The sequence below is a fragment of the Leptonychotes weddellii genome, chromosome 7 (assembly GCF_054177405.1).
Source record: "Leptonychotes weddellii isolate Sample4059 chromosome 7, ASM5417740v2, whole genome shotgun sequence".
NCBI classification, from domain to species: Eukaryota; Metazoa; Chordata; class Mammalia; order Carnivora; family Phocidae; genus Leptonychotes; species Leptonychotes weddellii.
In genome coordinates, this window is record NC_138375.1 from 7,784,910 (window position 1) to 7,811,857 (window position 26,948).

Consider the following 26,948-nt stretch of genomic DNA (forward strand, 5'->3'; position numbering starts at 1 on the left):
CCCTAGGCTTTTATAGGAAGTCTAAGCGGAAGGCAGGGCCCATTTCATCCCCCTTCCATCCTCCAAGTAGAAGTACCAGCTTGTTTCAGTCCAGTTATGGAGCTAATCTTATGCACATATTTGAAATCTCTTTTTTCTGTGTTTCAAATAAAGAATCTCACAGGTATCTGAATTTAAAAAAAAAAAAAAAAAGACTGAGCAAAGACTAGATGACAAATATAATCTGTGAAAGGCCCTGAGCCTGGACATTTACCAATAACATGGAGTCAGCCCCCATCCATGGGCAGAGAACCATGGAAAGATGAGAAGAAACAGCCATGACAGGAAGCATGGAAGTCACCAGAAGATGGGTCTCCATGATGGGTGGGTCCATTCCACACATCTTTTCCTCCTTTCCCACTTCCTCCACTCCCTCTCACATTAAGTAGGAGATTCCTGGAACGTTACTCCACTCTCCCAGGGGACAGGACTGCAGCTGGCCCGTAGCTGACCGAATCCCTACCCCAGGCGTGGGTCTACCTGGCTTTGTCAGTCCCATGAGTTAAAATCTCTTACCAAAGCAACACAGAAATGCAATGTTTCAAAAAGTTTAGCCGAATATTTAGAGAAAAATAATGAATTCATCAAATTTATGGTGATGTCTGGATACATTTCAATCCCCTTGTTCCTGGTTAGACCGACTCGCTGATTTGTTAGCCTGGTTAGCTTGGAGTTCTAGGGGGTTGCTGTTTGTGTGTGCTACATCCAGTTTACTCTGGGCTTCAGGGAGCAGGCGGGCACAGGTTAACCAGGGGGACCATGTGCTTGTTACTGTCAGTAATATTGTCTCTTGTCTGTGGTTTCCTCTTTTCCCCAGCACTGCTCTCCAGGTATGGCTCTCATTCCAAGACCCCTAAAACCTTCCTTCTGTCTCTGCCTCAAGCCCAGCAGGCTTGGCTGGGGTTGTCTTTGGAGCCAGTGGGAAACTGGAAAGCAGGGTTGCTGACATGCTACCTAAAGCCAAGATGGAAAGATGGCAAAGCATGACTGTCAGTCTGTCCCTTCCCATGGGCGCCCAATGACTGTAGATGCAATCATGTTCAAACATGTGAGCTCACTCACCCTTTTAAGGTGCACTTTGCTGCACATTGTACTTAATGACTGAGTGCTTGTTATTCATTGTTTGTTGTTCATAGATTCTGACTGTCTGATTGGGTAGCATGGTCACAGGCTTACCGTGTAAAACACTGACCCAAGGGAGGCCCTCTACTTTGTAATTCAAATGTTTTCAGCTAGCTCTAGCCCTCTGCCTCATGGAAGTAGGTACATGAAAATTTTGCATTTCCCCCTATGATGCGGCTTTAGAAACAACACCCTTTTTCATCATAAACAAATATCCTTGCCAATAGTCATCCCCTACCCTACCTCTTTTTATCCACCACCTCTTGTCCCCCAGCCTGGACCAATAGTGAGAGTTGGTGACAATGGAATACAATTCCAATACCCTCTCCTTTGGGTAAGTGAGGTGTCACAGAGGGAGGTGACACACTGGGATGTTGAGTATCAGGTCAACTGAAGAATGTATAGGGTGGCCAGTGGAATTATTCCTTGGGTCTCCCCACTGCCTGCCACTCCTCAGTTGTGTAGATTAGCATCCCGACAAAAGAGCAGGGTCAAAAGTTTGGAATCCACAACTTCTTGCCTAGCTGATGCAGCCCCCACACCAAACCCCAGAGAACCCTGCACACAACATACACTGCTATAGCGTCAGGGGTGGGGAAGGCCAGATGGAGGGGCATCTGAGAAATCCTGTCACAACACACTCAAAAGCAGCTGAAAACACACACTGCCTAGCATCCCCTCTGCATATCACAGAGAACATAATTTAAAAATCATTCAGGCATAAGGTATAAGGTAGCAGCCAAGAACGGTATATTTGGGAAGAGATAAGTAGTATTAGTTCAAGAAAAATCGCTCTCAAATAGGCAATACTAATATCCTAGCATTTTTGAAAGATGGTTGGGAGGCAGGGTTACATCTCAAAATGTGAATTTGTGTATTTTCTGTTTATTTTTCTTCTCCTTTGCTTGTTAACAGTTACCCTGAGGGCATTTTTTTTTCTTTCTCAACCTACACCCTGAGGCAGACACAATCTCAGAGGCCACAGACCTAAGTAGGACAGGGAACATCTGGATGCTGCTTGAAGGATCAGGGTTTCAGGTTCCAAAGATTAGCTAAGACTGGAGCTGAGGGCAGGGGGTGCTAGGGAGCAGCTCAGCACCTTCAGTCCTCCCAGCTAACCATGCCAGAAGCATGTAGGCGCCCAGAGGGTGGGGAGCTTGGACACCCTGAGTGAGCGAGGGTGACATCAAGGGAAAACCCTGCCCCCGTCACAAGAATTTTTTATTTTTTAAAAAGAGAGAGCGCGCAATGGTGGGGGGATGGGGAGAGGGAGAGAGAGAATCTCAAGCAGGCTCCACACTCAGCACGGAGCCCAACATGGGGCTTGATCTCACGACCCTGAGATCACGACCTGAGCCGAAGCCAAGAGTTGGAGGCTTAGCCCACTGTGCCACCCAGGCAGCCCCACGCATCAGAAGATTTGAGACACTCCCCGTGGTCCTCTAAGTACTGACCTCTGTTGTCAGTGTTACCCTTGCATGTGAAATTTTCAACAGCTCTTTACACTCCTCCTCTTGATTACATCTGTCTTTAAACATAAAAAGCTTTATTAAGCGAAAAGGTAAAGTTAGAACACTTTGCCAAGCCGGAGAAGTTCATGATATGTTCATCTAGGTGTGGTGTGAAAAATCATACTAAAACAAGGGAGTCATAATACCCACTGGATGCTCCTATGATTTGTTTGATTCTAGATACCAATGCCATTAGTGACGATGTTACCGGAAATTGGCTATTTCAAAGCCATTATTCGTGACATACAGTATTGTAGGGAAAAGAACAGAACAGAATAATTTCTAGAGAAAAATTCTGTGTTCCAATCAAAGAAATAGGATGTCTTGGAGAAAAACCCTTAGGGTTAGACTCACCATTATAAAATATTTCAAAATTGAAAGAAGACAGCTTTGCAGGAGGTCAGTGGGCTGCTTTATTTATGATGGGTCTTACTGGACTCTAGAGAGTGGTTCTCAACCTTGGCTATCTATGATAATGCCCCAGGAAGCCTCACAATCAGTCTTAATACTTGAGCATCTCTGGGGATGGGTTCGGGTGATTCCAATGTACAACTGAGATTAAGACCCATGATCTAACAAAGTGCTTCTCATCTGCTTTGGTTTGCACAATAAAAATAAGGCATGTAGCTCTATTTTTAGGGGTGTGGTGGTGCTGGTATGTTCAAGGTAAGGAAAAAGGATGAGGGTAGGTAGGTCTCAATTGTCAAAATGCTGTGGTATAGGTTAAAACTACAAACCAATTTTGAATAATTATGAAAGTCTACACATGACCATGGGAATTTGGTTTATGAAACCACAATATATGACTTCAACTTATTATTCATTTAAATAAAACTTAGTATCTACTAGATGCCAAAATAGCCCTGTTCTGCAGGTGCTAGCAGCAAACAAGGAAGATACTGTCCACACTCCCCTAGAGCTCCTATTGTCAAAGAACAGTAACGATGTAACTCCTACCTGTGACTGCCATCCCATTAACACAATGCTAAGCATTGTCTGGCCTTTCAAAAGAAGCATGAAAGGAGAAAATAGAGAAAGACGTTCTTCTTTCTAAAAAGCTATCAGCTTGGCCAAGGAGATAACCCAACTTCACTGGACACATTATGCATTACTACGGATCTTGTACACGGACTCCTTATGTGCTAAATTCGGGGGCTGCACAGATAACCATGAAAGAGCTCCAGTGGGGCAAAAAAATTAAACCTAGAGTTCTCAGGGAAGTTTTGTGAAGGATGGCAGGGGAAGCTGAATTTGTCTTGGAGGATGGGTAAGGAGTGGAAGAGTAAAAGAGCAGGGATGGGGAACAGCTGAAGGGACGGAGTTGGAGAGAGAAAGGTAAGAGTGGGGACCGTAGGGAGCGTGCGCAACTGGAAGGAAAGGTGCGAACTTAGGAAAAGCAAGTACGGAAATAGAGAAAGTGAGAGTAAAATGATTGGAAAAATGTAGGTAATGCAATGATCCAAATAGCTGGCAGCTGAGATTTATAGCAGAAAGGGGGAATGGGGGAACGAGGCATGGGAGGGGAAGAGAGAGATCCTTTGATTCAGAAAACTGATGTCAGGGCCATAACACTAGAGAGAACTCTCTGGAATCTGCAGGTGCTCAGCTTCCTAGCCCACCTATAGGTTAAATACTGATCACATCTTGAAACACTTGAACTCAGTGGTGAAAACTGAATTTAACTAAAAGCTGCAACTAAGCTGAATTTAAAGCCCAGATATTGCTAAAGTATGTATCAGATCAACTCAGCCCTCTACCTTAGAAACCTGATAGAAGAGGGTGCCTTGGTGGCTCAGTCGTTAAGCGTCTGCCTTCGGCTCAGGTCATGGTCCCAGGGTCCTGGGATCGAGTCCCACATCGGGCTCCCTGCTCGGCGGGAAGCCTGCTTCTCCCTCTCCCACTCCCCCTGCTTGTGTTCCTGCTCTCGCTATCTCTCTCTCTGTCAAATAAATAAATAAAATCTTAAAAAAAAAAAAAAGAAACCTGGTAGAAGAAATGGGGTGTTCTTTTTTTGGAGGTATTATCTACCTCAGTCAATTCTAAAACTTTAACACACAATGTCTGGCATAAGTAACAAATCACAGACGTGCAAAGAAGCAGGAAAACGTGATTCACAATTAAGAGAAAAGACAGCCAGTATGGACAAATCTACAAATAACCCAGATGGTAGGATAAGCAGACAAGGACTTTATCTGTGATATATATGTTAAGCTACCTAGGGGAAACATGGACAACATACATGAAAAAAATGGATAAATTCAGCAAAGAAATGGAAACTATAGGAAAGAGCGAAATGGGAATTCTAGAATTGGAAAATACAGTAACAGAAATAAAACATTTATATGCTGGGCTTTACAGAAGATTGACCCACGACAGAGTTTAGAGAGAGAGTGGAGGAGAAAGAGCTAAAGGGAAAAGAAGAAGAAGGAAGAAAACCAGGAAAGTTTTATCCTAGAAACCATGACACAGGAATACATCCAACGCTGCTGGAAAGGTCGAGCAAGATCAGGAGAGAGACATGCCCACACTAGAAGGAATGGAAACTTCTGGGGGGCTTAATAAAAACTGCTTTATTGAAAAAAATCAGGTAGCAGAGTTCACTTTGTGTCATTCACATCATGAAAACACTGAATAGTCCTTAGCTGGAGTGCTTGCCCAGAGCTCGAGGTGAACAGGGATGTGGGGGTGGGAGTATAGGAAGGCTGAGGGGGGCAAAGTGCCCCAGGTAGGAAGCCACGGTATACACTGGACCTGCCAGGCTATGGGTGAAACTCAAAGGCGAGAGGCACAGAAATCACACAGAGAATTCAAGAAATTCCCTGAAGAAGTACAAAGAAGGCATCGTGATGCATCTACAGGGATAAAGAAAAAGAAGAAAACAATCCCCAAAGTTTCTATCCATTTCTATCACTGGAAACAGGAAGGAAAGTAAAAGATTAGGGTTTGGGTTGATGATGACTTGAAGGCCCATCCTTTTGAGCCCCAGAGAGAGTGACACGGTGAGGATGTCTCGTGCTGGGGTGTGAAGGTGAGTCCTGTCTTGGGCAGAACTTCCTGATCGTGTCCTCGGCCTGGCACATTGAGGACAGAATACCTGCAATGTATTGGGGGTAGGAGCTCTGTTGGACAACAGCTATGCCCCATTGGAGGCCATAGATCCAGGAGGGTGGGCAGGCTCAGGTGCCCCCCAGACTTTCCTGGGGGTGGAGGGTATCACAATTTCAGCACACTTGTCACCCAGTCATGGTGCATATGGGAACTCTGGTCCAAAGCGGCAAAGTGAAGCCTTGCTCACCTCAGTATTCCCAGTGGTCCTGGCACACTGTGACCCTCCATAACCATCTCCTGGCGAGACAAGCCTGTGATGTGGGTCATCTCTCACACCCACACTAACATTTTAAGAATAACAAGGTCACTCCTGAAATGGACCTGACTCTCATGCAGACACTGGGTGGTATCAGTCTGTGGAATTAATTAACATTCAGTTAAAAAGTTGAACCCCACCACTCTCCATTTCTTGGCTACAACTTTCCCTTCTAACAAGCAAATTAAACTGTTCAAGTCTCCATGTGAAGACCATGGGGATTTTTTTATCTTTTGATCATCTTATACATCAAATACCCTCTCGTATTGATGTTAAAATACTAGTGACTCCTAATTAAAAGCAACACATTGCACATTACTGAATGCATGTGCCATCCTGGCTGGTAATGTGTCAAGTTCAGTTGCCTGTATTCAAGAATAAGGATGGTAAAATTGGTGCTCAAAGGATATTACCTGCTTCGGGAGACAAGCCACTTGTCCTTTATCATTCTTCTCCAAAGCCACTTATTTTATGTGACATTGTTCAGACACTAGAACGCACAAAACTGAAAAGGGAAATTTCGTTGTAAATTTGAAAAAAACCCCAAAAAGCCCAGTCTTTTCTGAGAGGCAATAAATGAACTTTCATGAACTTTCCTGGTTGTAAGAGAAGAAATCTCTGAATGTCAACTAAGTGTCTTGAAACTACTCAGGATATTTTGGTGAGGAGCCGTTGGGAATGATTCTTTGCTTCCCCTCTCCTCTTACCAAGCATCCCTTTGGTTCTAGTCTGACAGGATGAACAGACGAGCTTTTTCTTCTCAAGCTTGCTTCTCAAGGAGCAAACTCTGCTCTATCTGCTTATGCCGGTTCATAGACTGCCCAGATGCTAGGGGGCACTGCACCTCCATCCTCCCTCTGCCTCTTGGGTCCCCAGCTTCTTGCCTGGGGCTTGCTGTGTTCTTCTTCCTGGGATGGCTGCCCCTTCGCTACAGTGTCTGCTTTCTCCTCCTTTTATTGCCTTACATGCCCTCAAGGGCAGAACCACAGGCACATTCAATACACGGTGCCAGCCTACACGCCTTTTCTTTAGCAGAACCCCCAATTACGGCTGTCCTTGCCTGCTCTGTAATTCTTCAACATCCAGCGCAATAAATACAACCAAATGCCCGTACGGCGAAAAGAGTATTCATCTTTACGCTCTTAAACTATTTTCTAATCCACCATTTTTAGCGTTAGAGAGTACAAATAACAATTTCTTTCCACACGATTAAAACTTTTTTTTTTGGAGGGGGTATAGGGGAGAAGATGGTAGTCTACATACAGAAAAAATACAATTTGAAAACATTATCTTGCTAAAATCCTCTTCCCTTCTTTTAGATTCTCAAGCTGTGGGGGTATTCGAGGAGATCCATTTTATTTCTCATGTATTCTCTTCTTGAAAACATTCTCTTCTGAAACTGTTTGGCTAGGCATAAAATGAATACCTAACTAGTCAGAGTAAAGTTAGGTGGATTTTATTTCCTCTTTTCTTTGAGGTCTTTAAGCAGAGGTTCTGAAATTTGGATCTGCTGTAAATTTCAGTCAGTTTTGCCTTTTCCCCACATGGAGTATTTCCAAGGGGTGAATCATTAAGTCTTGTTTAATAAAATAATTATCGGCTCTTCGATTTATTTACAACTCCCCTTCCAAGCAATTCTTATCTGCCAGACCCAGCCGCCAAAATTCCCCGAACAGGTGCCCAAAGTTAATTAACGAAGAACCCATGGCTCAGCCAGAAAGGAAGGCAGCATTCACGAGATTAGGCTCTCGGGTCTGGGGGCTCTAACAGGCACCTAATCTGAAGATAACAAGTTTTGGCCAAAGCACACACCTTTCCAGCTGCCTAGATTTTGGCTTGTGAAATCAAGTTATTAAAGAGAGCCAGCAAAGAGTGCTCTGATAAATCACCTCGTCCGGGAAACCAGGCTTCTTTTTACAATACTAATTGAAATTGCATGTGTTTTAATTAAAACAACATCTGCCAGGGTCTGAAGAAACACATTTTGAAAAGTAGAGAAGGTATGTCTCTAAAATGTCCTCAAATCTACTTAATAAAGTGCACCTTACACATGCCCAGGAATGAAAATAATGCATGGCCTCTCAGTTGCATTGAGGTCTCCAGAGTTCTGCTCTTTCCCTGGGCAAAGGTGGGACTCCCCAGGGTCAAGAACATGGGTAAAGAAGGTGCCCCATGAGAAGGCTGCCCTCCAGAATGGGAGGCCCATATGCCAGAATGTTCTGCCATATGCAAGCCATCTATACATGAGATGAGAAACTAAAATACACACACACTTTATTTTTTGAAGATAGAGAGAGAAGGCAGAGGGAAAGGGAGAGAGAGAATCTTAAGCAGGCTCCAGGCTCAGTGCAGAGCCCGACTTGGGGCTCGATCCCACGATCCTGAGATCATGACATGAGCCGAGATCAAGAGCTGGATGCTTAACCCACTGAGCCACCCAGGTGCCTCCCTGCAACTTTAACTGATGGGTGGGCCATACAGTGTTAGAGCCCTCTGTTCTCCAGTTTTGCTAGGAGACACTGTGGGTGCAAAGTGATATTTTCAGCACACAGGGGATGATGACCAAGATGTGTTTCAATCCTGGGCCAAAGAATTATGACAAACTGGGGCACCTGGGTGGGTCAGTCATTAAGTGTCTGCCTTTGGCTCGGATCATGATCCCAGGGTCCTGGGATCGAGCCCCACATCGGGCTCCCTGCTCAGCAGGAAGCCTGCTTCTCCCTCTCCCACTCCCCAGCTTGTGTTCCTGTTCTTGCTCTCTCTCTTTCTGTCAAATAAATAAATAAAACCTTTTAAAAAAGAATTAAGACAAACTTTGAGGGGGGCGCCTGCATGGCTCAGTCATTAAGCGTCTGCCTTTGGCTCAGGTCATGATCCCAGGGTCCTGGGATCAAGCCCCGCATCAGGCTCCCTGCTCAGCTGGAAGCCTGCTTCTCCCTCTCCCAATCCCCCTGCTTGTGTTCCCTCTCTTGCTGTCTTTCTCTCTGTCAAATAAATAAATAAAATCTTAAAAAAAAAAAAAGACAAACTTTGAGGAACCACTTCCTGAGTAATATTTGGAATGCTTCTTCTTGGAGGTGGAGACCCTGCTTTAGGTATCTCTTTATTTCCCTGAAAACATGCTCTCATGATTACAGAATTGAGTAAAAATGTATCCTAAAGTTTGGATGAAGATGAGTGCTGCCAGGTTGACAATTCTGTGGATAGACATCTCAGGAAATTCAGTTGTGAAATCACTAATTAAAAGAAAATATTTACAAAGCTATGCAACATTCAGGACGGTACAGATATAATGAAGATATTCCCCTTTTTTTCCTTCTAGTTTTCCAGAAGAAAATACACTCCTCCCTAGGTAACAATCTGGCATGGAGGAGGTCATTCTATTGACAGAATTGACTATCTTTTTCTTTATTCAGTTTCTATCTTCACTTAAAAGGAAGTTTTTATATTGTCCTTTAAATATAACCAGCAACCACTGTCTATAAACAGTCTTTACAGTGGTCAGATAAAATCTTTCACCTGAATATTTAAAACATTGTGGCAAGAAAAAAAAAGCTAGGAAGGGAATGTCCCCAGCCCCTTGGCCTCTACTTCCCTAAATGAATGAAAAGGATAGTCTGAAAACCCCAAAAGGGGAGAGAAACAGCAATGGGTTACTGCTTAAATAATAATTAACTCCCAGGCAAGAAACTCCCCTTATTTTGTTCATGATTTCATTAGTTTGGGAAAGTACCACTACGTACACCCGGAAATATGGGGCTCCTTTCTCCTCCATCTTTCCTGGTGGTTACCTGTGTTTGGAGCCAGCAGACTCCTGTAAGGAAATGGCCCCCTTCTGACCCCAAAGTGAGTCAAATTTTGTCTGGCGCTCCCTCAGAACTTGGAACCGAATGAGAGCGTGTTGCCTAGACAGAAGCTCAGCTAGCTGATGGGGTGAGTAGAAGGTTAGTTTCATGAGAAGAATGGGTCTTATAAGATGAATGTGTGGGTCAAAGAAACATTCTTATAGATCATCCCAGATATGGTACCCAACCATCCAAATGATAATCGAGGGAAAGGGTCATGCAAAGCAGAGGATGAGGTAAACTAGGGAAGGGCCAGGTTCATGAGGCAGTGGAAGGTCCTTCTCTTCAGTCCAGGGAAGGAGGTGGGGGAACAGGGAGGATGCTTCCAGATCACCTGCCAGAATGTGTGGCAAGCAGCCACGGCCTGGGAAGCGAAGGGAGGGTGCTCCATCGCTCTGCCAATACAACCCGAAGGGGGTGCAGTCACTCTGCCAACACGAACTTCTGGCAGTGATCAAGGCACACACAGAAAATGGTACTGTTTCCTACCCAATCTCAAGCCTCTTTCCGAGAGGCAGCAGAATGAGTTTGAGCTTGACAAGAGTCCTGGATTTCAGGGAGCGTCTAAGCTGTCTTTCTGTCTATTCCCTGGAAGCCATGGAAAGAGGCTGAAACAGACATTTCCCCTACCCCTTCCTCTCTCTACCTGGGATTCCCCAAACCTCCTCCAGATCATTCTTCAGAAAAAATACCGGTGTTTCTCGCCCATCAGTGCATTAGTTCAGCAAACATGTACTGAGCACCTGCTATGGGCACAGCAAAGTGGTAGGTCCTGTAGGACATGAAAATAAATAGGGTGCCTGATCCCTGTCTCTTATCTCATTAGGGGAAGATGAAGTACATACACACAAAAACCCTAAAAGACATTGCAAACCTACAATTACACGATGGAAATCTTAAATTAAAATGTTTCCTATCAGCTAGGTACTACCCACCTCTGCTCTGAGCTCAAGGAGTAGCCTACATTGGGAAGGCCACCCTGAGCTTAGTTTGGAATGGCGGGTGGGAGGTCGTTAAGTGCGTAAGTGGGAATGACGGTACAAAATCTGGCGTGGCTGAAGAAATCATGAAAAAACCATTAGAAATAAGAGGCAGTTTGGGGTGGCATGGGCGGGGCCTAGAATGTGGCACCAAGGCATCCACAGACTAGATAATCTTGCCTGTTGGGAAACCTTGCAGGGCTCGTGTTATCCATAGCAATGGTTTTGATGTAGTCTTGATTTTCTGGGCTGTCTGCAAATGCAGCAAAACAAAACAGCACATTCAATGAAATTACTCTCTTGAGGATTATTTTCCACGGATGGATAGCAATGGGTTAATGACCAGTGTTTGCCAGGTGATCAATCTCTCTCTTGTCTAGTGTTTATACACGTTTGAAGTTTTTATTTTTTGGAGTTTCCTTTGTTTGTTGGCAGAGAAGGTAGAGATTTGGCTAAAATAAGTGTCTGCCATCTTTATCAGGACTGGCAATGTGCCAAAATGGATGGCATTTTATTATACTTGCTAAAGGGGTATAATATTGTTTGCTCTTTTCACTGAAGCTAATTATTACCATTCTTTATAAAAACCTCTCTGAATGATGAAATAACACTTCACTCGGATAATTAACATATTTGGGAGGCAGCAAAGAAATGTATGCATGTTCACTAATTTGGATAGCTGCGCCACATCATTGAGAAGAACAAGAAGGTCCATCTATAGACAGAGAGAGATAAGTAGATAATACTTATTGCCCAATGGCAGAGACAGACACAGAGCCATGGAAGCCCATATGACAAGAGGACATTCCTTTTAGATGATCCTCATTAGAGCTGAGGGGGTAGGAGGATTGTTGTTCAACAGTTTCCCAATAATGGAATCCCGGAAGATGAACCATGTCTTAACCGAAATGTAGCAGCAGCTCCTCCCCCATCCTAACTAAAAGAACCATCTCCAAAGAGTTGCGATTTAAACTGAAACCCTAAACCAGTGATGGGGAAAATGGGGTTTCTTCTGAAATTGTGAATGTCTGCATACACCAAGTAAATTTTAGGAAGAAGATGAACAAGTTTTTAAAATGATTTTCTTTAATTAATATAAAATGCTTTCTTTTAAAGTTTAATTTAATTTGCTTACTTAATGTTTTGCTGATTGGGGTTCATTTTAAGATGATGGCCAGGCAGGAAAAAATTTACTTTTGTCATTTATTCAGTGAAAATGTATGAAGTCCCTATTATGGGTCCAGGCACCCTTCTAGGTACAGGACTACCCCAGTGAACCAACAAGACAGAACTTCCTGCCCTTGGTGGGCATACTTTCCAGTGGCAGGAAGATGGACAGCAAGCAAGATAAAGAAGTTTTGTGTTATATATTAGGAGGTCACTGGTGCTGGGGAGAGAAGCAAAATGAAGAAGGGGGTGGAATTTAAGACCGGGGGCCAGAAACTGGAACGTAAAGCCTGAGTGGGATGAGAATAGAGGCTCAAGGACACTTGGAGAAAGAGGACTGCATGCAGAGGGAGAGGCCAGTTCAAAGGCCCTGAGGCAGGATCATGGCTCACGTGATAAGGGAACCTCGGTGAACCAGCGACCACAGCATGCTCGTGACAGCGAGAGGGGAGAAGGCGAGTGTGGAGGGGAACCAGAGAGCTCGATCAGGCAGAGCCATAGCTGCGCAGCAGACATTTCACTTACCCTGGGGCGGACAGGAGAAGAGACATGCTCTGGCTAAGGTCTTAACAGGACCATCTGGCTACTGCGTAAAGAGTGGACGGTAGGGGGTGATGGCAGAGGCAGGGAGACTGGGCAGGGGCCAAGGTAATAACCAGGTAGGTGAGCAGTGATGGGAGTTTGGGGAAAGAAAGCACGGAAGATGAGAAGTGGCAGGTTCTGGGAGAATGCAGAAGCGTGATCAGACTTGCTGACAGAGTGGGTATGGGGACCGAAGAGTCAAAGAGCCCCGCAAGGTGCCGAGTGTGGCCCAGAGCAAAGACACGCTGCCGTCTGCTGTTGGGGGAAGACTGCGGAGGGACCGGGGTCGGAGGGAACGTTAAGGAGCTCAGGTCTGGAGAGGTATCTGGGGTGCCTGAGGATATCCAGTGGAGATCCTGGACAGACGACTGGACCCTGAGGTATGGGATTCACATCAGAGACGTCCACCTGAGAGTCATCAGAATACAGGTGATCTTTAACACCCTGAAACCTTGGAGGTCACCAAAGCTTTGGGGGAGAAGTGATGGAAAAGAGAAGTCCAAGTTCAACTCTTTGTCACTGTTGCTGTTCTTTGTTCAAAGACACTGCAGCTTCCTTTTCAATATACAAAGTTCTGTATAGCATTTCCTATAAAAATCACTGTGTTGAGACAGCATTTCAAGTAAAAGGGCTGGCAGAGGTCACATCTTCTTTCTCCTAGATAGACTAGAAAGGTGTGTTGTTGTTTTTGTTTTGTTAAGTTCTGCTTTTCTCATTCAAGGAAAAAGTTATCGATTCCATAAAGTCGGTGACTTGGATATTTTCACTTCTATTTTTAAACGGCTGGCTCCCTTTCCTGTCTGGTGACATTTGATAGTAAAGGCTTAATTTAACACGGGCAATATGGAGCTCCAAATGTTCCTGCCTCAGAGAGAGTACTAGATAACTGGCTTCTGAGAAAGAAGAGATGCCTGCAAGCTAGAGAAGCAATCAATAGTTCCCTATTTTGTTATATTTTAATCCACCAAAAGAAATAAAACACCAAACACACAATACCTAGCCGTTAGTATACAGGCAGCAGACTGATTAGCTATTGATTTTTTCCCCCTCCATTTTACATAGGAGCACTAGGATTTTATTGGAAGCCCCATCTGTCCTGTCTGAAACGACTAGGTAAGGAAAGGAAAGCGGATTTGGAGAAGGTAACCTTCTGAGTTAATGGCCTGGTTTAAATACACAAAATCCATAAACAATTTTTAAGTCATATTCAAACTAAGTATACATATCAAATTGTGAGTTTATCTTTCATGCCTTATCATAGACTGCGAGCTTAACAAAACCACGCATTTATTAGACACAGATTTGAAGTCCGGTTCCCTGTAAATAAATAAATGGATGAAGGTCCGAAGATACTTTTGTTTTTATTGGAGGATATGATGGGTATTACAAAATGGCAGAAAAAAAGTGGCTGGTTTCCAGATCCCAAAATGGCTTAGCACGCCGTGCTCAGGAATGAGGACAGCAGAACTAGACCCACGTATTTATGTGACATCTGTGGATGAAATTAGGACCCACGCTTGGTACTCCAACGGCCCCAGGAATGGAATCTTGCTCCTTTGCCCATGCTCACCTGCTTCCTCCCTTTCCCCTGGCCCAGAGGCTGCATAACCTGAACCTTTGGCGTGGTGGGTGATCCAGCTCCCTGCTTCCCGAACTCCGCTGACCCTGTTACCTGTAAGCAGGCTTGCCAGGCTTCACGCTGCACCGACCACAGACACTACTGGAATCATCTCTTTAATTTCAGATGCCCTACCAGGCGGACAAATGTCTGTGGGGAGGCTTGTGCCTCTCCCTGGGCGGGTCCCTTGGTTGACCACTTCTCCACGCATCCATGGCCTTGGCCTGGGATCTTCTCATCTGCAGAGGGAGGACCCAGGAAGCCTCTCCGACTTGGGCTCCTACCACTCACTCTGCACCAGACACATAAGACCCCTTGAAGACGCTGACCCCACCGCATGGCTCCCAGCTTCCCCACCAGGGGCTACTTGCAGAAGCTTCTCCTTCAGTTTGTTTGTACTCCCCCCCTAGATATCCACACGACCCACTCTCACCTCCTTCAGGTCTTTGCTCAAATGTCACCTTTCCACAACTCCTATCTTGACTTTGACCTCCCAGTTAAAACCACAAGCCCTAGGCTGAGTGAAAGAAGCCAGACACGAAGGCTCGCATATTATATGATTCCATTTACATGAAAGATCCAGAATCGGGATGTCTGCAGGGACAGAAAGGAGACTGTGGCTGCCAGGGGCTTGGAGGAGGGAAAATGCGATGCCTTCTTAATGGCTATAGCGTTTTCCTTAGGGCGAGGAAAATGTTTTAGAACTGGAGTTGGGACATTGTGAAAATGCTAAATACCATCTCAATGGCGCACTCCAAAGTGGTGAATGTAATGTTAGGTGAACTTCATCTCAATGAAAAACACTTGCAGCCTCACAATTATAGCTTCCTTTACCCTGTGGAAGGTTTCTAACACACACGGGGTGTGTGTATTTTGTTCGTTGTACCTCTCCCCTCTCCTGAATGTAAACCCCACGAGGGCAAGGCTTCCTATCTGCTTGGCTCACAGATACGCTCTCTGGGCCTAGAACAGGCCTGGACCAAAGGAGGTCATGGATAAATATTTGTTGAATAGATGACTATATGACCTCCTGAATGCTTCATTAAGAAAACATCCTTCCTATTTCTTGAATAGCGAATTAGAGGGAGATGAATCTTTTAAAATTGGATTCAAGAGCCGGTGTGGTCTAATCCAAAATGAATCTTAAAACAGACAGGGGAAGAGGTGTGGCGTGTATCCATTAGAATTCCAGTTCACCATGTGGAAAGCAAACAAACAACTGGACAGAGATTTAGAGGCTCAGGACAGTGGTATCCAGTGCTGAGCACTGTGGTCCTTTTTAATTTGCAAGGATTAGGAACGTCAACAAACATCGCATTTTCCTCTGAATTCTAAAGGATAAATCAGCGCATTGGATTTAAAGCAGAAGGGACAGCTGGGAAAACACGGCCTCTGATAAACGCACTATTTCTGCAGGTGCAGATGTCCTGCCTATGGCTTTGACCACATGCACCCTGCCAGGAAATATTTTCTACTTAAAATCTGAGTTGCTGTGAATTGGGAGAGAACGTACCAATGAGCTCCTTGTTTCTGACGTCCAAGGCCATGTTCCGGAGTGCCGTGGCCACCGCACACACCACACGGTCGTTATCTATTCGAAGCAGCTCCACGAGGATGGGCAGGCCTTTCTCTTTTCGGACAGCAGCCCGGATATAGACTGACCACTGCAACAAGAGGGAAGGCAAAGACCTTAGAAGCCGAGGGGGGGAAAACCCTATCAGTAAATAGCGCGTGTGGGTTTTCAGACTGCTGTTTATAGGAGCCAAGAAGGTTGAATTATCAAGACCTAGTGGTAGGATGGGTTCAATGTGGTAGGCACGTACTGAAATGTCTTAGCTTTATCTTCTGCCTTCTGTGTATGATAGAGGTTTCTGGGTTAATCAGGTAACCGCGCTTCATCTCTCTGCTGCCAGTGTTTGCTGTCCTTGACTTGGCAAACCCTTTGCGTGACGTGCGTGCTTGATGCTTTCAGATACGGAGGTGGAGGACAGGAAGGGCTGGTTTTCGGCGGGAAGAGGAATAAAAAAGGACCCCAGAAAAAGTAGAGAATGATAAAAGGTCGAAAGTAGATAACTTTTTTTTTTTTTTTAAAGAGACTTGTATTTGGAGGTGGGGCACGGAGGTGAGTTGGCAACCATACTGCCAATATGGTCTTGGCTGAATAATAATAAGGAAAGGGGTCAGAAAAAGGTAGGGGTGATGAGAGGTAAATATGACATTTAAAATTTTAAAATCAAGAGTAAAAATTGTAAGAGAATTTCAAGAAAACATTTAGATCAAAATGTATTATGTCTAGGGCCATCATTCAATGTCCAATTTATAAAGTAAGACAGTTTGTTTACAGTAAGACAATTTGTTTTGGATTGGTGGTGGTTGGCTTTAATGTAACACAGCTAATCTTACTACTGAAATGTACTTGCAACAGCAGGATGACAAAGCATTCAGATTCATTTAACGGAATGCAGGTAGGCCCAGACTTTCTGGACATTTATATATATACTTTATACTATTGTATGGTGTTCCAGAGAAGAGTGTGCACTATAAAAATCAAGCAATATAAGGGTTTTTAGTCTGCTGCAATTTCATTCCCAAGCTAAGAAAATGACATTCACGACATGAAGTTCTGGATTCTTCTGCGGCAGAGTCCTCCGGCAGACCACCAAAGGTAGAGGAAAATCCCCACCCCTCCCCCACCAGGCCCCTCCATCCCCCTTCCCCATTGGGGCAGGCACCCCAGAGCTGGCTCTCACCTGTGGCAGGCAGGGAGCCCCCTCTGGCAGTGAACGTAGGGCATACGCCATGCCTGCCACATCCTCAGCCCAGCCCTGCATGAAATATGAGATTAAAAAAACACACAACTTCATCCTGTCCTACGTCAGAAGTCATATTCACATAGTTTCTTATCACCATCAACTCATACTGTCTGTTTTTCTCCTGCACCCACTCTGTGCCTCAAGCTCTAGGAAGCCTGAGGGGGTGGGGAAGCAGAGAGAACTCACTAAAGCACCTCTTACTTGCAATGAACTATTTCACAGCCCCACTCTCAGGGAGCAAAGAAATCTATAGTCAGAAAGTCTTAGACATGGAAAAACCTCGAGGTTTGGGAGCTGCTTATTGGAATTTGGGTGTCTGGATGAGATATCCCCTCCGTGGGAAGAAGGACCTTCATGAAGACAGCACAAAACCTCCTTTAGTGTCACTGGAAATTTCACTTGCAATTTGACATGCTGAGATACGATTTTCATCCACTTCCTCCACTACCTGTGAACCTTCTTGTCTCCAGTGCCTGGAAAAAACTAGAAACCTGAGCTTACGCAGCCCACTCATGGTTGGCTTTCTTCCCTAAAACTAAGAAGGGAAGCTAGAAAAAAGAAGAGAAGGGAAATCAAATGTAGGGTCAACGTCTACATATAGAAGATGAACATCAAACATAAACTTTAATGCTGGGGAGATATTCGGGACCTTTTAAGAGACCACAGGGAATGTTCTTGGGAACTTGAGCAGGAAGCATAAGCCCTAAGAGGACCTCTTTTGCAGTAGCACTTCACTCCAGGCCCGGGATGCTAGATTGTACATCAGTGATCTCATCTAGTTCCCCAGGGCCCAGGGAGGTTGGCATTAGTTAGTCTTATTCTACAGATGAAGAAATCTAGACACAAACATGTTAAATAATCTGCCCACAGGGGTCACCTGTGCCTGGGCCTGTTACTCCACATCTGCTTCTCTTTATGATGCTGAGGATACTCCCTCCTTTGCCATCACCTCTCTCTCACCTCATCCTCTGTGCTCAGTCTCCCAGATGCTGCCTTGCCCTCCCCTCCATCCTTCCCAACATAGACAGAGGGGAACCTGGCCATATCTGAAATGAGCCAAGAAAGGAAGGCTCTGACTTTGTTTTATCTTCTTAGAAGTTCAGCTATTACATCCCTCCCATGTTGGATGGAAAGATGACTTGGTGTTTGGAAAACAGTGACAACGCTTTAGCTTTCTGGGAAGTGATTTTAGAGTAATAAAAAATGTCTGTGTATGGCTGAAAATGTATATGAAGTACAGATATGCCTTTTTGGAATGAGGAAATGGTCAACAGTGGTATGTTCTCCCTAAGGGGAAAGAGATAATCAGATAATGGATGTGATCTTACATCAGTGATACACAGACAGTAACTCTTATTGTGAAACATTTAGTTCTGTGGGTTTGTAGGTAGAGTTGACTCTTGAACAACACAGGGATTAGGGACACTGACCCCCTATGTGGTCAAAAATCTGTGTAAAACTTTTTACTCCCCCCAAATTTCACTATCAATAGCTGCTGTTGACCTGAAACCTTACCAATAATGTAAACAATAGATTAACACATATTTTGTATGTTTTATGTATTTATACTATATTCTTATTATAAAGTAAACTAAAGAAAAGAGAATGTTATTCAGGAAATCATAAGGAAGAGAAACACATTGACAGTACTGCTGTATTTATTGGAAAAAAATCCATGACTAAGTGGGCCTGCACAGTTCATACTCATATTGCTCAAGAGTCAACCGTATATGGAAAATTCCCAATACTGGCTCAATATGAGACAACTCAGAATAAATTATTTATATTTCACTCAAGACATGTTGCAAGTTTCCACAAGTTTTCTTGACATGCAAAGCTATGTGACAGTGATGGCTTCTAAGTAGTCTTGGAGTAGATCATGTGTAACCCATGTGTGTAACCTACATGAAATCCAGCAAGAAGGAGTAAAAGGGTACAGTGGCTGAAAGAGAGAAAAGTATTCAGGAAATGGGGACTGTTTCATAGGTGCCCTCAATACAGAAACACAAAGCTCATACACAGGTTTTCCAGAAGGGAAGTGAGTTGCCTTGGAAAGCATGGCAGCCTCCGTGGTGGTGGAAAGGTGTATGGGTTGCTAAGAGTTTTGTAATAGAAACAAAAGTAGGAGTATCACTGGCATAAGAATAGCTGAACAAGAGAGAAAAATGTATCATAACTCATTGTGGTTGAGGTGGAGATCTCTGGATGGGACCTTAACTTTCTGTAAGTGGAATGAGAGCATTATGCACTGAGCGTGCCACTCTAGAGGGAAGGGCGTGGATCAGGATGCCTTTAAGAAAAATGGTTCATGAGCTGAAGAGAGGATGTTTCACGATTCAAAAAGAGAAGAAGGAAGAGGGGAAGGAGGAAGAGAAGGAAGGGGAGGAGGAGAATGACGAAGAGAAGATGGAGGACAAGAAGAAGAAAAGGAGGAGGATCTGGTCCAGGAGAAAAGAGTACAGATATGTTTCAAATTGTTCCTGGTGACATGCTTTCCCAATGATGATCTCAGGAGAGTTATGAGCCCTCAAAATATTTCAGCAAAAACAAACTTAACAATTAAACCAATTGTCAGGTACTCCTCTAATGACTTTATATGTATTAACTCACTTAATCCCCATCTCAACCCTATGTGGTAGGCACTTCAGTTACTTCCATCCTTTACAGATGAGGAAAGGGAGCCACAGCAAAGCTTCACAGCCTGCAGATGCTCGGCCAGGTCTTGAACCTAGAGAGCACTGTCCCAGGGTTGGGGTACTTGACCATCATTCTCATCTGCCTCTCAAAAAGGCAGTGTAAGTTACACACATCTGCACTCATAGTTGATATAATCCTTACAAATGCACCAATTAATCTTGGCTTAATAACTGATGTTATTACTTTGGACTTGCAATAACCTATTTGGCACACCTTGAAACTCTTGAGTTAAGGAGTCTTTGAGTGCTGTCAGTGGAGCTACTGGACATTTCAACTTAGTCTTGAGAAGCAGCTTGCCCCGATTTAGCAGACCTGATACAAGAAGTTGTCTATAATTGGAATTACAAAGAGAAAGGCCTTGTTTGTGTCAGGGAAGGATCGCTTCTACACATGTGATGGGACAGCAATTCAAGCTAGTAAAGGTTTTTCTCCTCCTCCTTGCTCATAGCTCTTCCTGGAGAAAGGCTCCATCATTATTTGGCCCAATGACAACTGCTATTGTCAGGATGGGACAGAGCACAAAGCAGTGAATGCTGAGTTTTGTTGGATTTTTTTTTTAAGATTTGATTGATTGATTGATTGATTGAGAGAGTGTAAGCAGGCAGAAGGGCAGAGGGAAAGTGAGAGAGGCAATCTCAAGCAGACTCCAGGCTGAGCACAGAGCCTGACACAGGGCTTGATCTCACCACCCTGAGATCATCATCTGAGCGGACATCAAAAGTTGGGCGCTCAACCAATTGAACCACCCAGGTGCCCCATTGTGAACAGTGTGGATAGTGCCTGCCAGGGTTAAGGAGCGGATGTGGTTGCATCTTGGGGGAGCTTAATAGTTGGAGGGGTAGGTGTGGGCCAGGAGAGACCCTTGGACCAGAGACAGTCCATCACCAATTGTCATATCCCATCTGAGACCCCAACAGGACAAGGAAGTTTGTCCTGGATGAGAGGTGGCTTAGGACAAGAGATGACTCCACACTGAGAAATGGACACCCAATCCCTGTCCCCTGCAGGGATATGCCTGCAAGACATGCCCCCCCACCCCAAGTTTAGCATCAACTGCAGGGGGCAGGAGAGGATGAAGGCTGACAAACATCAATATGGCCAAGTGTTAAGCCTGAAGAGACTGAGAAATAGCTGCATACTATTGAGTTTACCTATAAATGTCTAGATGGTTTGTTTTCTTTTTTTCCCTTTTTGTATTGGACAAAATGAGAGCTCAGAGACGAACCCAAACTGAATTACACAAAGAAAGTTACACGAGTTTTTGTCCAATAATGTTCCTTGTTGTCCATATGGAGAGCTTGGTAATAAAGTGAAGTCAACACCTTCTAATGCTTTCAACTCAGACTACATCAATCTAATGTGGATCTCAGGAGCTTCATTTTTAAAGATTTTATTTATTTATTTATTTGAGAGAGAGCAGGAGAGTGTGTGCGTGTGCACACGCACATGCGGGGAGGAGCAGAGGGGGACTGAGAGAGAGAATTTCAAGCAGACTCCCCGCTGAGCATGGAGCCCAGTGTGGGGCTTGATTTCACAACCCTGAGATCATGACCTGAGCTGAAATCAAGAGTCGGACTCTTAATCAAATAAGCTACCCAGGCATCCCTGGAACTTTGTTTTTTAAATTTCCAGCCCAGCCATAAAGAGGAAAAAAATTTCTGCCCTGGTTAAGCTGATTCAATTAAGGCTGATTTATGTTCCTAAAAGGAGATCAATACAGTAATGTAACTAGCTTCTCCCTCTTATGAAATCCCAATAATTTGCTAAATAACCAGGGATAGTGTTCTCTTTTCAGTACTAAATATTCTATTAAGAGTCTGAACCCATGATAGTGCTAAACTTCTGAATTTGTTGATTAACATCTCTATTCATATTAAATATTAATATTTTTTATTATTATATTACAAGTTCTCCTGCTTTAGAAGTACAGTCTGCAATTAAGTGGTTTTCTGTTGCATGACTGTTTTCCCATTGAATTCCCTTATCAAATTCCCCTCGTTTTCTTTTGATTGGTAAAGAAAAGTCACATTTTCAAACCAAACTCTTCCAAATGTAATTTCACCTTTCAGAAGCATTTTAGCATCCTGTAGTGTCACAGGACCACAATGTGCTAAAATCCTACAGCTGTAAAATGAGTAATACGTTGCAAGGAATTTCACACAGATTACCCAAGATTTTGAAATTTGTTTCTGAATTCGTTTATGATACCATGTTATTTACTACAGTGTCTCATTCTCATGGTAAGAGGGCAGAAAGTACCCCAAATTTTTGCTTACTCAGTCTCATTTTAACTGACAGTTTACTATAATAAGAACGTTCAAAATATTCAGAAACGGTGTGGCTTTTGCTGCACACCTCACATTATTCTCTCTAGTGTGGAACTTTATCTGAACTACCATGTTCATCCAGGACTATGGTTGGTGACTACAACAGTATTCATGAAGCAACTGGGCAGCTTTACCACAAGGCCCTTCACGTGCTCGGTTCTGTTGCGGTGGACATAGGACTTCAGGGCCCGCTGTTTAAATTCAGATCTTGTTGCAGGATTATATATTTTTGTTTTCAAAATCCATTTTAAAAAGTTGTATCTGTTATGAGGAGGACTAGAGAAGAACTCCCTTGGGTCGTTGCACCAGTAAATCAGTTTAGTAAATAAAATTTTTAATGAACATAATGGCAGCTATTGCATATCTAAAGTGTTTGTGTTTTGAAAATGTAAGTCAGGTTAGTGCAAAGACTGAATTTTATTGCAAATGTTTATGCAATGCTGAAAATATTAATGGCCAAGCAAGAGAAATTCCCAGGGGAAAAGCATTTAGATATACTTTCGTTGTAGGAACAAATAAAGAAGGTCAAGCTCATGTAAAAGTGATGTAGGGGAAGCATTCAGTCAACCAACAGCAACATGTATACCTGTCCACCTAACTCTCAAACCATCTTGAGATCAGTAATTCTCAATGAAAAAACAGACCTTTAAGAATGAACCCTTTTGAACACAGAAAGGTGGGTTTTTTTTTTTTTTTTTTTGTGTGTGTGTGTGTGTGTGTGTGTGTTTTTGGATAATGTTATCAAATATGTCTTCACCATGTGCAAATGGCATTTAGAAATGCCTTCTGGGCAACAGAATGTGACTCTGTTAGATCACAAGCATGACATGTCTGAGAGGAAGGATGCCACAGATCTTATTCTGAGACTCCTGCATGTTCTCTAGTGACAGGGCTGTGTAAACATCCCATGGAGGAGGGGAGATGCACAAGAATGGGGGTTCAAATGAAACTGCCTATACCCCTGTTTTTTCAACAATGATGATGATTGACTGAGAAGTGCAGGCAGGGCGGGCTCAGTGATTCTTTATTCAATGTCAGAAAATAAAAGTAGTTTAATTGTTTTTCATCCTCACTTATTAGATCCCAAATCAGAAAGCCTTTCCTTTAATATATCCCTCCCTTTTTCTCTTCTTTAAAAATATGGTGCCTCGTGGGGAGAGGGAGTTACATCTCATATTTTTCCTTTGGAGCCAGAAAACATGTCATTCCGGGGATATTACACACAGCCTGGAGGGACCATGCTGATATAAACCCTTTCAGTCTTGCAAATAAAAGGCATAGCTTTTGTTGAAGCCCTGGGTAGTAAGGTAACGGGAATGCCATTGGTTTTTACTATGATATCAAGTGTTTTATTTTGTAACATAAATTGAATATATTAGCAAATCTCTGTCCCTTGACAATGGAGAATGTTGCTTTTCTTGAATCTGGATTCAGACTACATAATGCCGGAGAATTGTTGTTCATTGTCAGTGGTGTATGAGTGTATGGAAAGCATTTGCCTGCTGGAAGCTAAGAGCTGAGCCCAGATTATGTGAGAGGTGTGACCTTGACTCTCATAAGATAATATTTCTGGTTGTGGATTTGTGTTCTTTTTCTGCTTCCTGCTGGTAGATGATGACCACAAGAGTAGCCTTGGAAATCAATGTTGAAGACGGCAGAACAGCTGTGAGCGTTGGTGAAGTAATTCAGGGAGGGGAGCTTCCCTCCTCACACCTGCCCTTATCTGTTATATCAGAGAAAATAACTTCTGTCTTCTATCTTGTTTTAGTCCTTGCATATTTGGGGTCTCTTTGCTACAGTCACTAGCATTATATATACACCCTTGTGTATATATTCCTATCATAGCTTCTATAATGGTTTTTGAACTTTTCGTTTTCATGTTTTTGTATTGGAAGGTACCAGGGGGAAGGTACCAAGTCAAACTCAGCTTCTTATGGCAATTGTCTTCCAGCTTACAGCTCACAGTTGGAGATGAAAACATGTTTAGCTGATGAAAGATAAGATCAGGTTGATTTCTAGAATCCATGCTTATTATTTAAGAAAGCATTCTCCAACTGAAATGAACTACATAAAAAGGATCAAAGCCACTGAGATTTTTTATAGGGCCAGCAAGTTCTAACCACTCCTACAAAAATGCTGTTAGGGCTCAGAAGTGATCACATGCTCTTTGACTAGTCTCTCCTAAAGCCAAACTAGTCCTTTAATCTGTGGTCCCTGTGTGTGGGGTTGGAACCCAATGCAGAGCCTACAAATACTTGCTTGTCCTCAGGACTGGAAGAAGAGAATACTGAGTGGCATGTCCTGAGCCCCATAGCTCTGATTGTGCTGGGACAGTTAACCTGAAGTTTTTATGTTCGAATCCCCTCTGCCCCAACTGCTCAGGTAATTAATAATGCCAGTTCCCAGATTAGCCCATGTCTTAACCTGAGCTCAAATGGGGATTTTTTTTTTTTTTTTTTTACTGATTGTTTTACAACTGTTATAGGTATAATACATGCCCCAGGGGTTCCTTTAAGAACAGACTGTGCCTGCTAGACACCAAACCAGAATCAAGTTTATATGTAATGGGGCCCAGCAGATTCAGTATGTTGCCTCACTGTCCTATCTCTGGCATAGTTGCTGGTGAGAAATCAGCTGTCACTCTTCCCTTTGTATGTAGAAGTCTTTTTTTCTCCAGCTGCTTTAATACATATGTATATATATGTATATGTACATAATATATACAATATTTTTTAGTACAGTTGACATACAATGTTACTCTCTGGCTGATTTTAAGATGTTCTCTTTACTACCGATATTGAGCACTGTGACTATGATGTACCTTAGTGCAGCTTCTTCATGCTTCTTCTGCTTGGGTTTCCTTGAGCTGCTTGGGTTTGTGAGTTTATGGTTTTCATTACATTTGGGAAATTTTCAACTATTAAGACTCCAAATATTTTTTTTTTTTCTGTTCTCTTTCTCCTTTCTCTCTCCTTTCTTTTGGGGATTCAAATTACACGTATATCAGGCCACTTGAGATTCACTGATAATTTGTGGTTTCTTCTTTTTTCTCTGTGTTTCATTTTGGGTAGTTTCTATCCAGTTCATTAATCTTTTCTTCTGCAATGTCTAACCTGCTACTAATCTCATCCCATGTGTTTTTCATTTCAGACATTGTATTTATAACTCTAGATTATTTGAGTCTTACTTAATTTTCCATGTTCTAATTAACTTTTGAACACAAGAAATACAGTTATAGCAACCGCTTGTCTGCTAATGCTAACATCTGCGTCAGTTCTGAGTTGATTTTGAATGATTAATTTTTCTCCTCATTATGAATTACATTTTCTTTTCAATTGGCTTGTAAGGTTCTTTTCAAGTAGATGTCAGACATTCTTAATTTTAATCTGTTGGGTGCTGAATATTTTTTGTATTCCTTTAGATATTTTTAAGCTTTGTTCTAGAATTCAGTTAATTTACTTGGAAACGATCGCTATTTTTGGATCTTACTTCTAAGATTTGATAGGAAAGACTGGATCATATTTGGTCCAGGCTAATTATATGCTTAGTACTGGGAGGCAAGACCCTCCTGAGCACTCTTCCCAGTGGCCCATGAATTATGAGGTTTACCTGTCTGGTTCTCGGGAAGGCACACTATACCCATCCTTACATGAGTGCCAAGTTTCATTTTCTCTAATTGCAGGAGGCTCTTTCCTCAGACATGGGCATTTCCCTCACATGCATGCACTCCGATAGGTCCCTGCAGAATATTTGAGGAGGATCCTCTGCAGATCTCTAGGGTTCTCTCTCTGTGTGGTTTTCTCCTCACTGCTATTCTGTCCTATGAACTCTAGTCACCTTTGTCTCCCCAGATTCCCAGCCCCATCTCCTTAGCTCAGCGTCTGCTGAGCTCATCTGGGGTTTCCAGTCCTGCTGCCATGGTGGGCAAACTCACTCAAGGCAGTGAGCTGAGGTAATCAGAGAACCCATCTTGCTTGTTTCCTGTCTCTCAGAGATCACTGTCCTTACTGACTAATGCTTGGTGTCTTAAAAACCACTGCTTCTTATATTTCTCTAGGTTATTTTATTGTTGTTATTATTCTGCCTTAAAGGGAGGTAAATCTGGACCTTGCTACTCCATCTTGGCATCTTGGCTTGAAGTAGGAGTCCCTCAGGTTTAGCTGTTTCTACAGCTTCAGAATAGAGTTCAAGAACTCAGAGCTTTGGAAATCAGATTATTCGATGACAATGATGAAAGTAAAGCCAAACTAACCCAAACCAGGTTTACTCTATAGTCGATTTGGATGCATACGGCATTTACGGCATAGGTGCCGTCCTCGCTATCAGGACTACTTACTGGGGTCTCGTGTGGAAGAAATCACTAAGTCATGTGTGACTGGGGCCACTGACTTGGTTATGACCTGGATCCTCTCCATTTCTTCCTTCTTAGGTTGGGCCCATCCCTGTCCTGCCTCAGGCTGGTCATCATGTCCAACTGGGTGTGTTGTCTCTAGGAGCCTACTGATTGGGTGGGGTCCCAAGATAACCTCTGTGTTTATTCTGACCCAATTCCGAACCCACCTAGGGATCATGCTTCAGGGCTCATTTTCACCATACTCTTTCAAAACTTTGTTTCTTTTTATTTAAACCTTAGGTTTTACATCACACCATTAGCTAGAACAAAGACAACTGTCAAACCATGATTTCTACTTTTATTTGTTGCATTCCACTGATGTCCTGGTTCACTTCTACATGATACTCCAACTGCTATGCTATGTTAAATTCATTGTCCTTCTCAAGGCTGTTGCCCTGACTCTAGTCTCAAATTTCCCAGTTCTCTTATTTTTTATTCATATTGGCCACATGGCCAGAGATTCTGTTTCCTTCTTCACTACATCTATGTT

At 43.3% G+C, this 26,948-nt stretch overlaps 1 protein-coding gene across 6 annotated transcripts in view; it reads right to left on the minus strand.

Annotated features, from left to right (window-relative positions):
• CTNND2 (catenin delta 2) overlaps positions 1-26,948 on the minus strand; it is an 864,616-nt gene that overhangs the window by 80,370 nt on the left and 757,298 nt on the right. For 5 of the 6 annotated variants that reach the window (XM_081825896.1, XM_081825891.1, XM_081825892.1 and 2 more), the window contains 2 exons: positions 16,979-17,053; positions 15,742-15,892 (listed from right to left, as the gene is read on the minus strand). In XM_081825896.1, coding sequence (XP_081682022.1) covers positions 15,742-15,892; positions 16,979-17,053 — 226 coding nt within the window. The remainder of the gene's footprint in view (positions 1-15,741; positions 15,893-16,978; positions 17,054-26,948) is intronic. The other variant, XM_081825895.1, reaches the window with a different exon arrangement.